The 12,934-nt window shown below is 41.0% G+C and overlaps 1 protein-coding gene across 2 annotated transcripts in view; it reads right to left on the reverse strand.

The window, feature by feature from the left end:
* Nucleotides 1-8,737, reverse strand: part of ZNF711 (zinc finger protein 711) — a 16,499-nt gene extending 7,762 nt beyond the window's left edge. For both annotated transcript variants that reach the window (XM_017742511.1, XM_017742505.1), the window contains exons 1-2: nucleotides 8,607-8,737; nucleotides 7,262-7,792 (exon numbers count right to left, since the gene is read on the reverse strand). In XM_017742511.1, coding sequence (XP_017598000.1) covers nucleotides 7,262-7,792; nucleotides 8,607-8,685 — 610 coding nt within the window. In that variant the 5' untranslated portion in view covers nucleotides 8,686-8,737. The remainder of the gene's footprint in view (nucleotides 1-7,261; nucleotides 7,793-8,606) is intronic.
* Nucleotides 8,738-12,934: the final 4,197 nt, after the last annotated feature.

The following is a 12,934-nucleotide window of genomic DNA, read 5'->3' on the forward strand; positions in this document are numbered from 1 at the left end:
TTACAGAATGGAGGACACAAGAGGGAGCTTGTCATCAAAGGGAATAAGGTAACTGGTTATGGCTGAAACTATTATCCTTAGAAAGCAAAAACGTATCAATAATTAAAATTAAACATCTATACGAAAGTGTTAAAAATTAACCCAGAATTGCCTGTCACAGTCTAAGAGTCCTCAAAAGTTTCACCAACACACTGGTGACTAAAATTTAGTAGCTGAAACTCTTGTGGAGTGCGATGACTTGGAGTATATTCCCAGCTAAAGAAGTGTGCATCAAAAATCTGACTGTATCTTCTCCCTAAAAGAAATTATGATTTTATCCACTTCACCACTTGAAAATATACACATAATGAAGATTAATGCATAATAGATAGCTGATTAAAAGATGCAGTGACAATAAATCCAAATACTACTATGAGAGATTGACTCCTCATGCTTTACACAACTTACTCTCTGGTTATTTGGCCTATACATTCAAAATGTTCATTTAATTTCTAAAAAAACCCCTGACATTCAAACGATTAAAATCAACATATTTTGGTAAAAAGGGCATTCACAGAGATGTCCATAGATACACCCCATATTGCCAGCACAGAGGGCACTGAACTCAGCATCTCTTTGACACATGTACCAACACACTTGTCTCTGAGGATAAATTTAGCTCCTGTGCAGATGGTCAACACAAACCTGTGCAGTGCTGAACACCCACGGAAGTCCTCTAAATAGAGGAGAATTCCACAAAATGTAGACAAAATCTGAATGAAACACATTCCAGGGACACAGCATCTTACTGCACACATAACATTAAAGTATGTGTGCACTAAGCAAAAAGAAGTCCTTAAAAGGAACACTGAAGTGACAGCAGAGCTTCCTGACTCCACAGGGATGCCGAGGGCTCTGATCCCTGGGAAAGGCCAGCTTACCTGGGATGGCTGCAGTGGTCCCCAAGCCCCTCCCAGTTTCCTGCTCCCAGGGCACTGGTAGCTGCTCCCAAGAGCTGCTTTAACCCCCTGAGACTCCAGCCCAGGCTAAACTGGAGTCCCTTTAAGCCTTTAATGCTCAGGGCAATCACGAGAGGTGGGAAGGAGTGGGTGCCTCTCCTGCAGCAAGGGGAGTGGGAATCCACCTCAGCAATCCCCAGCTAAGCTCTTCCCACTCATGGACAGGATTCCATGGACACCTACCCAGCTCACAGCACTGGGAAACGTCATGTCTATTCACAAATCTTGGACTGCATCAGGTGAGTACAGAAGTTACTGAGGACAGAACTAGATAAAATGCAAGTAAGTACAAGTAAATACGTGGTTTCATTTTACAACCTCTAGGAAGCCTATACTTTGATGAAAATTAATATTCTGAGTTGGAAGGGACTCACAAGGATCATCATGTCCAACTCTGAAGAGAATGGTCCATATGGGGATTGATCCCACACCCTTGCTGTTATCAGCACCAGGCTCTATAACCTGAAACCTCTAGGAAAACATTTTAAAAATGCTGCTTTAGCTGTTTGGTGGGGGTTTTTTTGTAACTAGCAGATTAATTCAATTGCTAAAAAAGTATCAAACATGGATCAGGGAAAAAAAATTTCCTCAGGAAGAGAGTTTTTGTTTTTTAATTAAAAAACCTTTCTAAATCTCTACTGAAATCTATGCCAGCAACATCAACACCTCAAGGAGTGAGAGTCCGACGTGCTGCATGATGGTCGTGTGACCTGGCAGGACACTGGGAACAGTCAGAGCACAAGCACTGGGAGCCACAACAGAGGACCTGCAATATTCCTTTGACACTCAACTTTCCCAGCAGCAGACCATTAATACCCCTTTATATCCACTGTGGGAGTGTTACTGCACCTGCTAATTGACATTTGTTATGCTGCCAGAATGGGGCTGGCAGAAGAGAAGAAAGTGGGGATGCTGAAATACCCTTATCTTGGAATAAGTATTTCTATACATTTACTAAGCATGAATTTATTAAAGACTATTTTTTTTTCTTTCTGCAAGGCTTTTAACATTTATAAAGGTTTTTTATTCATGTTCTGAAAAATGATAAATATAAGTTTAATTTAATACAATGACCACTCCCACTGCATGTCTGAGTGTTGGAAGGACCGGAGGTAACTCCCAGTACAAGGAGGGATTAAATACCCAGCTTTATGACTACACATGCTGCCAAAAAGAGTATTTCAAACTGTAATCTGTCCTGTAAATTTAGAACTGCGAGGTGGTAATAAAGTTCTTTTCAAATCTGCAACTCAAGCAACACCAACTTCTTCTAAACTTATACATTTTATAAACATAACATGTTACCAGTTTAAAAGAAATAAGTACTTGTCCTGGGAGGTTATTTAACAACAGCAACTTCCTGCTGGACAGGGCGGTTTTCACAGGTGTGCTAGGAAGTTTTCTTTATGGTAAAATTTCCAACTATTTAACTAATATTGTGTGACAGTGACTGTGCACCACTATGGGGCTGGTGAAATAATGGAAGAAAAAATCCCACAATTTTAGACAGTTACCAGGACATCAAATGCAATGCAATAAACTTTACATAAAGGAAAAACATGAGGAATTTTTCAATTTTTGTAAGAATGTTTTCAACAAAAATAAAAACCAACCCCAAAACACTAATACAGCACGTACACTCAAATACTGTGTTTTAATATTGCAGGTAAAGCCCTCAAATCTTCAATATCCTTTAAAAATAGGGAGTCCTGTTTTAGAGGGGCAAACTTACAGCAGTATTTTTAACTTTTGTGGTTACTTCCACACCATTAACCATCCTGTGTATTTTCAAAAAAACTCAGTCTTTACAATTTAAGCTAAAAAAATGGAAACCTATCAGGGAGTTTGTGTACCCAGGGCCTCTGGGATCACTTTTCTAAAAAAGCAAATGTGTAATATAGCAAAATTTGGAAAATATCAACTGGGCTGAGAAAATGATACCAATATAGACTGTTATCTGTAAGATGTTGCTTTTTGTTTCAAATACAACAAAACACACAGAACTGGCAATTGCTTTTGCTTAAATTGCTGTCTTATATGAAGCAAATTTCATGGTTTCCATCTACCTTTTAAACAGATTTAGGTAAGAGAAAAACACCACAGCAGGACAAGTAATATTTGTTACAAAATATTATTGTTTTTTAAAACAGTTCATGAAAACATTCTATTGTCGAGGTAAGATGCCTTCAATCACTGCTAACCCATCAGTGCTAAATTCTCTGCTGCTTTTCCCAGGTATAGCTCCTGGGAACAGGGAATGCTTACTTTCTGTCAATGGAATATCAAAGTGTCTTCCAGCTCTGACTCACCCACCAGAAGCACTACATGTTATTATCTCGTCCCTTAAAATTAACTGAAAAAACACAACAGAGAAGCTGCAGAAACAGATGCTGAATCCTCCTGAGTGAAGAAGCTTTAAAGGAAAACTCAGCACACTCCCAGTGTTAAACTTACCTGGCTTGGCTGTTTTCAGGTGTGTGATGTCCAGATTCACCGTGGATTGCCAGCTCCCAATCCATGTGATGCCTCACATGCACTATGCTGGTGATACCACAGCCACCAGAGGAGCAACACGAGGGCAAGATAAGTCCCATGCTTTGACAATTCTCCGGGTTTTTCTAATGTCTGATCTACTTAAGTCCCATAGGTTCAAATAGAGGAGTAGGAATCCTAAAATGTTTAGCAAATGAGGCAACAGTGTAAGACACTAAAAAGGAGGTGTTGGTGGCACAGTACCTTACCCCCGGGCCAGCTCCAGTGTGGGTCAGTGGTGGCTTTGAGGTCACCAGAATAGTGCATGGGGCCGGCACGCGGAGCGGGGGCTGGCAACCCGCTGTGGGTCTGAATATCGCAAACCTGAAAAACAAAAGAGGGGAGGCTTCAGCTCCACTGCCCACTGCCCCTGCACCTCGGGATGTGCTGCTCACCAGCTCCATCTCACTCTGACAAGGGCTGGGGTCAGGGGCCCACCACCGCATTTGGGATTCATTTCCTTTTTATCAAGGTGTTCTGATGGTTTAAAGCAAGGGAGCGCGAACACCCTGCGGTATCTGTGTTGTGAACGTATCAAAAATAGGTTTTTAAAGTCCTATGCTTATAAAACTGGTTTGAAAAAGCTGAATTTATCTGCAGAGTGGTGATAATCTTCCAATGAAAATTTCCAATCACAAAATCATACACAGATAATCACACAACTATCAAGATGAACTTACTGTTGTCCAAATAGTATTTACACAAAAAATGTAATTACCAGAAGTGTATGAAGTATCTACATGGGAACGTCACCTCAAAATGGTGAAAAATCACCTTTCAGTGAAGTTCCTTCCAATGCAAGCCATTCTATGGTTCTATCATTTAAGCTGTAAGTCCCAACAAGCATAAGGGAAATTAAAATTCCACAGTCAGCTCCATACCCTAAAATGTAGTATTTTGGTAGTTCCCACATGTGTTCCACAGAACAACTCAAAGTACTCCCTAAGGGTATATCTGGCATTTTATGTAAAATCTCCCCTTTTCAGATGCCAAATTTCATTAAAAGACAACTAAGTATTCTGAAATTCTTTAAAAGTACCACTTTGGTGTGATTTACATTATAAAACAGTTCAACAGTCCTTTGTATACACCCCAAATGAAATACTGTAAAATTTACTTATTTACAACATTTGACAATTGAAAAAATGTAAGTAAGAAGTTTTGACCTGCTTGATAAATTGAGGCCTTTATCTATTCTACACAACACATTATCTCCATAAACAAAACAAATTCAAGGGTAATATTTGAACAGTAAGAAAAAAAATTAAAAACTGCATAAGAATGATTCATTTCTGCTGACAAAAACACAATAGCAGACACTTTGTAGGGTCAGGCTGGCATTCCCAGCACAACACAGGCTCAAAACTTAGGAAACACAACAGAGCTTGTCTTTATCAACGATTCAGATGAGGGGATTGGCTTTGCAGGTGACACCAAATTGGGGGAGTGCTGATGCTGGAGGCTGGGAAGCTCTGCAGGGGAGTCTGGACAGACTGGATCCACGGGCTGAGGCCACTTGGGGGGGTTCACAGGTGCCAGGTCCTGCCTTTGGGTGACAACAATCCCATGGAAACCTCCAGGCTGGTGCAGAGGGGCTGGAAAGCTGGGAAAGGCCCTGGGGGTGCTGATGCCAACAGCTGGACATGAACCCAGGGGTGCCCAGGTGGGAAAAAGGCCAATGGCACCTGGCCTGGATCAGGAATGGTGTGTTCAGTGGGATCAGGGCAGTGCCCATCACCTGTGCTGGCACTGCTGGGGCACCTCCAGTCCTGGGGACAGCTCTGGGACCCTCAGGACAAGAAGGACATTGAGGGGCTGGAGCGTGTTCAAGGAAGGGAGAGGAGCTGAGGCTGGAACACTCCTCCCTGACAGGAGGGGGCAGCCGGGGGGGTCGGGCTCTGCTCCCAGGGAACAGGGACAGGATGAGAGGGAACGGCCTCAGGCTGGGCCAGGGGAGGCTCAGCTTGGCTAGTGGAAAAATTCCTTCATGGAAAGGGCTGTCCAGTCCTGTCACAGCTGCCCAGGGCAGTGGTGGAGTCCCCATCCCTGGAGGGATTTCAAAAGCCATATGGATGTGGCCCTTGGAGACATGATCAGTGATGGCCCTGACAGCGCTAGGAGAACAATTAAACTCAATGATCTTACAGCTCTCTCCCAACCTAGCAGATTCTATGACTGCCTTAATTTATCTAAATGATTACTTTAAACAAAATCCTAGATGAATAATGTAGCTTTCAACTGTGACTATTCAGGCACATCACGATTATACATATATAAAAATTTAATTTGCTGAAAACTAGGTCTCAATATGCCTTTGAAACATTGTGAAAGCCAAGCTTGAGAGCACCTGACAAAACCATGAATGTGTCAGACACACGTGGGGCCATTAGGTAAGTGAAAGCTTCAGATGCTCTGGTCTAAGTGCAGTATCATCAGCATCAATCACACTCCTCTGTCTCAAAAGGAATCCCAAAGATGACTGCACTTAAAATGACAAGGGAAGTCACCAGTTACAGAATAAACTCATCCTAAGTTCTCTGCCAGAAAGGAGCAATTTGTTCAGTGAAACAACTGACTGTAAAAATGGTGTTTCTTAGTTACAAACACACAGGATTTTTTTCTATTGTAGGTCTAATTTGATTTATAGACTCATTTTTGAAGTTCTTTTTCAAAAAATCCTCTTTTTGACTTCTGTTAGTGACACAGTAATGATGGAAAGCTTTAAAAATAATTGCTGTTCATCCTAGACTGAATGAAAATAAATATCAAAATACACCTTGCATACGGGACATAAATACTATAAGAGAGTGAAATCATTATAATCACGAATCAGTTGTGTCCTCTCTCATGAAATTTTTAATAAATGCAGCTCGTTGTAACAGACTGACACTTCGACACACTTGGCATTGACTTTTTTTTTAACATATTGCTTCTGACTAAATAAAATCTGTTTTGACCTACTCACATTTCAGTAAGTGATTTGGGCAAGTCGAAAAATTTAAATTAACTATCATATATTTTATCAAATTTGTGTAGCAGCAACAACTGGTACCTTGGGTATAATGTAACCACTGAAGAAACATAAAGTACCCAAGGTTCTTTCAGCAGCCAACTTCAGCTACCTGTCAACAGGATCATATGGAGCTGGATGCTGTGTGGGAACTGAAATGTGTTAATGAGCCAATCCATTAAAGCACACGACCCCTTATTTCCAAGTTCAGCCCGGAACAGCACAACAGACAATGAAATGCCTATTATAATTTTTAATACACTAAACAAACTGTATTTTGTGGACACATTGAGAAAACTTTGAGTTAGAGATCTTAAAAAAACTATTTCCTTGTGGATTCTCCTGATTAAGCCCAACATATTATTTTTACATGAATCTGCATAACATTGTAATATACCCAAGGTGTTTTTAAAAAAAAAACGTAGTATATTCAAAATTAATTGAATGTTTAACTTTCCAAGGTGTTTTTCTCAAATTTCCTGGAATATCTAGTTTCAGAAACACAAACATACACACTCACTCACTCAGCAGCATCAATGTCCTTCTCTTTCTTGTTGTAGCAGTGACTTTGCATCAAAACCCCCAAATTCAGACACCAGAAATTAACTGGGCACCAGCCTATTCCCTGAGTGTTCCAAGAGTCCAGTTATAGGAAGTTCTCCCCACCAGAGCACTTCCAGCTCAGCTCCCTCCTGCTTCCATCTACCTCTGTGGAACTTACAAGATATCATCAGGTAGTCTTCAGATGTGCTCTTGCCATCATCGTCATCCTCGGTTTTGATGGTGACTGTGGAGCCAGGGACAGCCCCAGCTGCCTGGATGACGGCTTCTGAATCCGAGTTCGTCACCAGCACCTCTTCCGAGACCATGGTGGGCGAGTCGGCCCCGGCCACAGAGTCCTGCACCACGTGCTCCAAGTGTCCCTCAGGGCCTGTGACAAGGTCTGCCACAAACACCTGGTCAGGAACTCGCACGGTTTCTGTGATCAGGTCAGAAGTCAAAACATGGTCGCTGGTGTCCAAAGCCTCTTCAATGGCAACATCAGCCTCCAACACGGAGTCGGGAACGATGACGCCCTCCGTGACAACGTCCGTTTCCGTGATGATGTCGGGCCCCTGGACCACCTCAGCTGCCAAGCCATGATCAAGAGTTATCCCATCATCCGTGACCACATCAGAAACCAGGACAGCTTCGGGGACTGACACAACAATGTGGTCTCCATCGATGTGAGCAGTGCCAGCCATTCCAGCCACTAAGGAACAACCATGAACCAGGAGAAAAATGTTACAATTATTGCACCAGCAACTGGTTTATCTAAGGAATGGAGTTGTCACACAGACAAGTTAAACACAGATGTAAAAATCTGTTACATCCTAACATCCACATTTTGCATTTCACCTGATAAACACTGTCCAAAGCAGCCGGTTTTGTACAAGATAAACAAAACATACCACTTCAAGACATAATGTGGAGTTTGTCCCAAACTTAGGTTTTACAATGAGGATCTGTTAAAAACTAAAGGCCAGTTTACAATTCAGTCTCTTTTTTTAAAAATTCCCAGTTAGCAAACATTTCATTGCAGCAGCAACGTGAACCTTCACAGAACTCTTGCGTGACACTGAAAGTGTGGGAACAAACCATTAACTGCTGTTACAGTAAAAGGACTCATCCTTTGGACTGCATGGGCCTTGTTAAAAATAAACACTCGGTTGTATGTAATATTTTTAGTAAAATTTCCAACAACTTGCCACATCACAAGGAATGGCTGGAGGTAGAAACCTGGTTTTTATCAACAGACTGGACTGGCCAGTCGTATTTGCAGACTACTTTTCTAGACATAACCAAGAACGCATAGTGAACTATTTTAACACACAAACAGCAGTTTTAATCTTGAAAACACTCAAGGAAATGGTTCTTATCAGAATGAAAAAAAAAATTAACATTCCTCAGTAATTCAGTTGTAATTCAAATGCAAATATCCTGGTATAAAGACATGGTCCTTCCCAATACCTGAGAAGGCCATCTCCTGGATTTTACTCACTATTTTTAATAGATAAAATGTTTACCAAAATCCTGCATGATCATAGTGTGAGGCATTTTGGATTCCTGTGTTTGCAATCCAAGACTCCCGCCACCTGGATCCATATTCAGCCAAATTCATTCACAAATAACTGCAATAAAACAAAAACGAGAACTTACGTTTAACAGTGTTCTTGTGTTGATCAGCTTTACTGGATTTGTGTGTTACACTGACAAACACAGAGAAGTATTTACCCACAAATTCAAGAAAAACATCAGCAATACTTCATATAATTAACTTCATTATTTTGGTTTCTATTTTTTTGACCTTAGCATAACAATAAATATTAGCAATTGTGCACAGAGCAGTCACCTCTGCTCTGCCCCTGTCTGTACAGCTTCATTAACTAATTATCAAGACTGGTGATTCTGGATGTTTGGAGCTACAAAGAAGAAAGTATTGGGAGTATCACTTTTTCCAATTCTTTCAAAATTTGGATAAATGAGACCATTCAAAACCAATTTTAACACGTAAATTTAATTGGGGATGCCAAATCTCTTTGACAAGGTACAGCTACACAAAGTCACTCCCAGAGCAGGAGAAAGGATGTATCATCTGACAGACTGTTCCCATAAAACACAGGAGACAAGGATAAAATCAGCATTCCAGCAAGTTATTTGCATTGCTACCAAACACTGAAACGTGGGGATTCTGAATTATTTTGCAACTTGCTGCAACCCAAAAGACTTTACACGAGTTCTCAGTGCAGACAAAGTGACTCCACAGAAGCACATACTGGATCATACAGAGCTCAAGACTTTCACAGGTGAAAAATCTCCAGCCTAAAAAAATCTCTCTTGCACAAGGCTAAAATCTTGTACTTTCCTGACCTCTCGTATCCAAGAATCAGAAAAAGTAACTCTCGTATCCAAGAATCAGAAAAAGTGACTATCACAGAGCAGACGAGGAGTTTTAGGAGTTGTGGGAAGCGACCGCAGGGTCAGAGCTCAGAACTACGTGACCTGGGTGGTGCAGAGAGGAGCAGGGAGCACAAATCTTTCATGGGTAAGTCTCCAAAGTATGGGGCTTTCCTGTTGCAGCACCAACCTTGGTTTTGCTCTCCTAGATCTCATAAAAGAAATCACCAGTATCCTACCACAAGAATTCGTTAAATATCAGCATCTAAATCCAAACCTCGATGGAAACTCCAATTACTTTGTGGTAGAACACACTTGACAACCCCACTGCAGTGAGTTCCACCTCAGGAGCCAGCACAGCCAAGGAAGGTGACTAATGAAACAAGCCAAGCTGTAGGAACAAGTGCCCAAAATCTGAGACACCTCCAAGGCAGAGTCAAGGGGCCAGGAAGAGCCAGGACCTCACGTAACTCCTGAGCTACTCCAGCAAAGGTGCCCAGTGATGGCAATTGCAAGGAAAAACCACTGATCCACCCCCAGGAGGTTTGGATTCAAGACTACCAAAAAAGTCAAACACTATCCATGAGGAAAGCTGTCAAGGATTTTACTAATTCAATTCCACTCCAAAATCAAATTCTTTCAGCATTGTAAGGATCACAGAGCAGCTCCAGAACCTCAATGCAATGCTCCATCACTCCCAAATTATCACCACAGACATCCAAAATTCTCACAGTAGCTAATGAATCCTTGCTAGTACAGAATATGATGCAGCTCTAGACCATAAATGGCTCATTTAACTATTTGAGAATTAAGGCAGTATCTAACATTTCCTGACCACAGGCTTTACATTCAGAGAATCCTTTTTTCAGTGTAAATGGATATGAAAAATTATCTTAATTTAAATCAATCTGAGATTACAGGAAGAATATGCCAGACTTTTTTTCCTTCTCAATAAGCAACTTGTTTTCAGATTAAATAAGTAAGTAGGTGTACCACATATTACATGTTGTGGTACACAGAAAAATTCAATACAAAGAAGGACTATAATTTAAATTTCTGCAGGGAAAGCAATTTATCACTAAAAAAGTATTTTCCTGGTAGTTAACAGGACTAGAAAAATAACCAGAGTTATGGAATAGCACCTTCTGTGCATGGAGTACCAGCAATCCCTTAAACTTCCCCTAAAATCAGAGATGGATAACGACACACAGGCGACAACCCTGCTGAAGCTGTACCAACCCTATGGAGAATGTTTTTGTAAACCCTCACTGCAGACAAAGGATGGACTTGAATCAACCCCACAATCACAAATTTATTTTTTATATCAACTTTGGAATCTTAAAGGAATGCACTGACAGCAGGAAAAGCCCTTCCTGCTACTGCTGGAAGAATTAGCCATGGATAAGGCGCACAGCTCCCCCCAAACCGGGTGGTTCTGCTCACAGGTTGCAGCAGTGCAGATGATGCAGTTTCACATGTCACATATGCAGGCAAATCTTGTTATTGGGAACAGCAAAAAAAAATGCAGCGCAGTGATTAATTGTGGTTCTTCTCAGCTTCCTCCTGTAGTACACTGTGTAACACACCCACACCACCACAGGCAGATCCAATCACGGGTTTGCAACAGGAGAAATCAGGCAGAAAGCCACAATTCCACACCCTGTCACAATCCCAAACTTATCCATTCCTCTCTTCCTCTGACTTGTAACATCTCAAGTTTTTCCTCTTAATTCCCCTTCTCCTCTGGGTATTTAAAGACAGTGAAAATGTTTTATTAGCATCAACCAATAAAATATTCACTTTACAACATTCCATTAATTTTTTCATTGATTTTTTTTTTTTTCATTACAGCATGCTATCTTGGCCCAGGAAAGAGCACATTATCATCAGATCCCAAAATGAAGTATTTCATCCAACCTACACCGAGATTCCCAGAGCAGTGTCTCACAGCTAAATTTTTTAAACATGTCTGTATCTGGAATAGTTTTGCTTTTCTGAAAAATAACCGTTCTCTTTCTAATGAGCCTGAGGTTCATTTCAACCTATTTCAGCTCTTTATGCCAAAGCTCTTCCTTAGATGGCGCTCAGCTGAGACAAGCAATGAATTTCAGAGTAGAAGAAGGGATATCTGACCTCTCTGACAACTGTAAACTACTTCTGCACATGGTATTTTTTAAAATCAAGGATAATGGTTGGCAGTTTGGGATGACCTAACAGCAAATCTCAACTGAAAAACTGGTGGAAGTTCCCAGGATACACATTGATCTGTTCTTAGCTTACTCTTCCTAAAAAAAGTATCACAAAATAACCAGTAACACTTTCATTTTAGAGAGAGTTTAAGAAAACACTCCAAGTGCAAAGATCTTCAGCAAAGCACTTTAAGGAGGAGGGATAGCAAGCAATGCTTCAGCACTTCTACCTTTCCCAGGAAAAACAGGGTGTCATTCATGTTCCCAGGGGGACGAGGAAACTCCCAATCCCTATGCTGGCTTCCAGGCACTGTTGCCATATTTAAAATGTGTATAACATAAAAACCATTTCTATAGAATGACAATTATAACATGCCAATTACAGCTTAAATACATGCTCTTTATTTATGTAGCTTTAGGAATACATTTTGTGTGGTCCTGCAAACGTTAAGCATCTCCCCAATTTACACACACCTTTATTCTCAGTAGGTTCAGGTGGTGCATTTTCACATGAAGCCTAATTGCATGGTCAGACCTTAATCTCTCCTTCAAAATAGAGGATTTCTTCTAAATAATTTACATCTTGTTTACATGCTCCAAAGGAAAACACAACATCATGCACTGCTGGTGTTTTGGATATTCATAAGCTGCATATGAGATCTGCATAAAACCTAAAGGACCAGGCTCAGACATAGAGCAATGTAACAACAAATAAACTTCTACGCCGTTGAAAAATACAAACCAGATGCTGTGTAATCATTTAATTTCTTAACATTCAAGCTGAAGACGAAAAAAGCATTATCCTCCCCTGATGACACTTCACGGTTTTCATTTTTTCCCCCTAATTTTAATGCAGCAACTGACAGAAACGCAATGAGAAACGTCCTGCTTGTACAGAAATCTTAATTAGAAAACCCCAATTAATAAAATAACGGATTAACGCAGGTTAACACAGACCCTGGGCAGAGAACAGACTGGGTATGAAAAACCAGCATATCCATTTTAAAGTCCTTTATTGTGTCCACCTAGAAAGCACCACGACCACTTACACTCCAAATCCATTTAAAACGCCACAGACAAAACCAGTGAAGGAGATTTTGTCTTGCTGCCTGAAACGCGCTAAAGGCTCTTCACACAAAATAATAAATAATAAAATAGGAGAAAAAATAACATCTACGCGTCGCACCAACAAAACTTCCCGTGGTAAAAATCACGGGCAGAGCCGGCCGGCGGGGGGCCCACGGGCCGGGCGGCGGGGGCCCGCGCGG

This window comes from Corvus brachyrhynchos, unplaced genomic scaffold (genome assembly GCF_000691975.1).
Source record: "Corvus brachyrhynchos isolate BGI_N302 unplaced genomic scaffold, ASM69197v1 scaffold220, whole genome shotgun sequence".
Lineage (NCBI taxonomy): Eukaryota > Metazoa > Chordata > Aves > Passeriformes > Corvidae > Corvus > Corvus brachyrhynchos.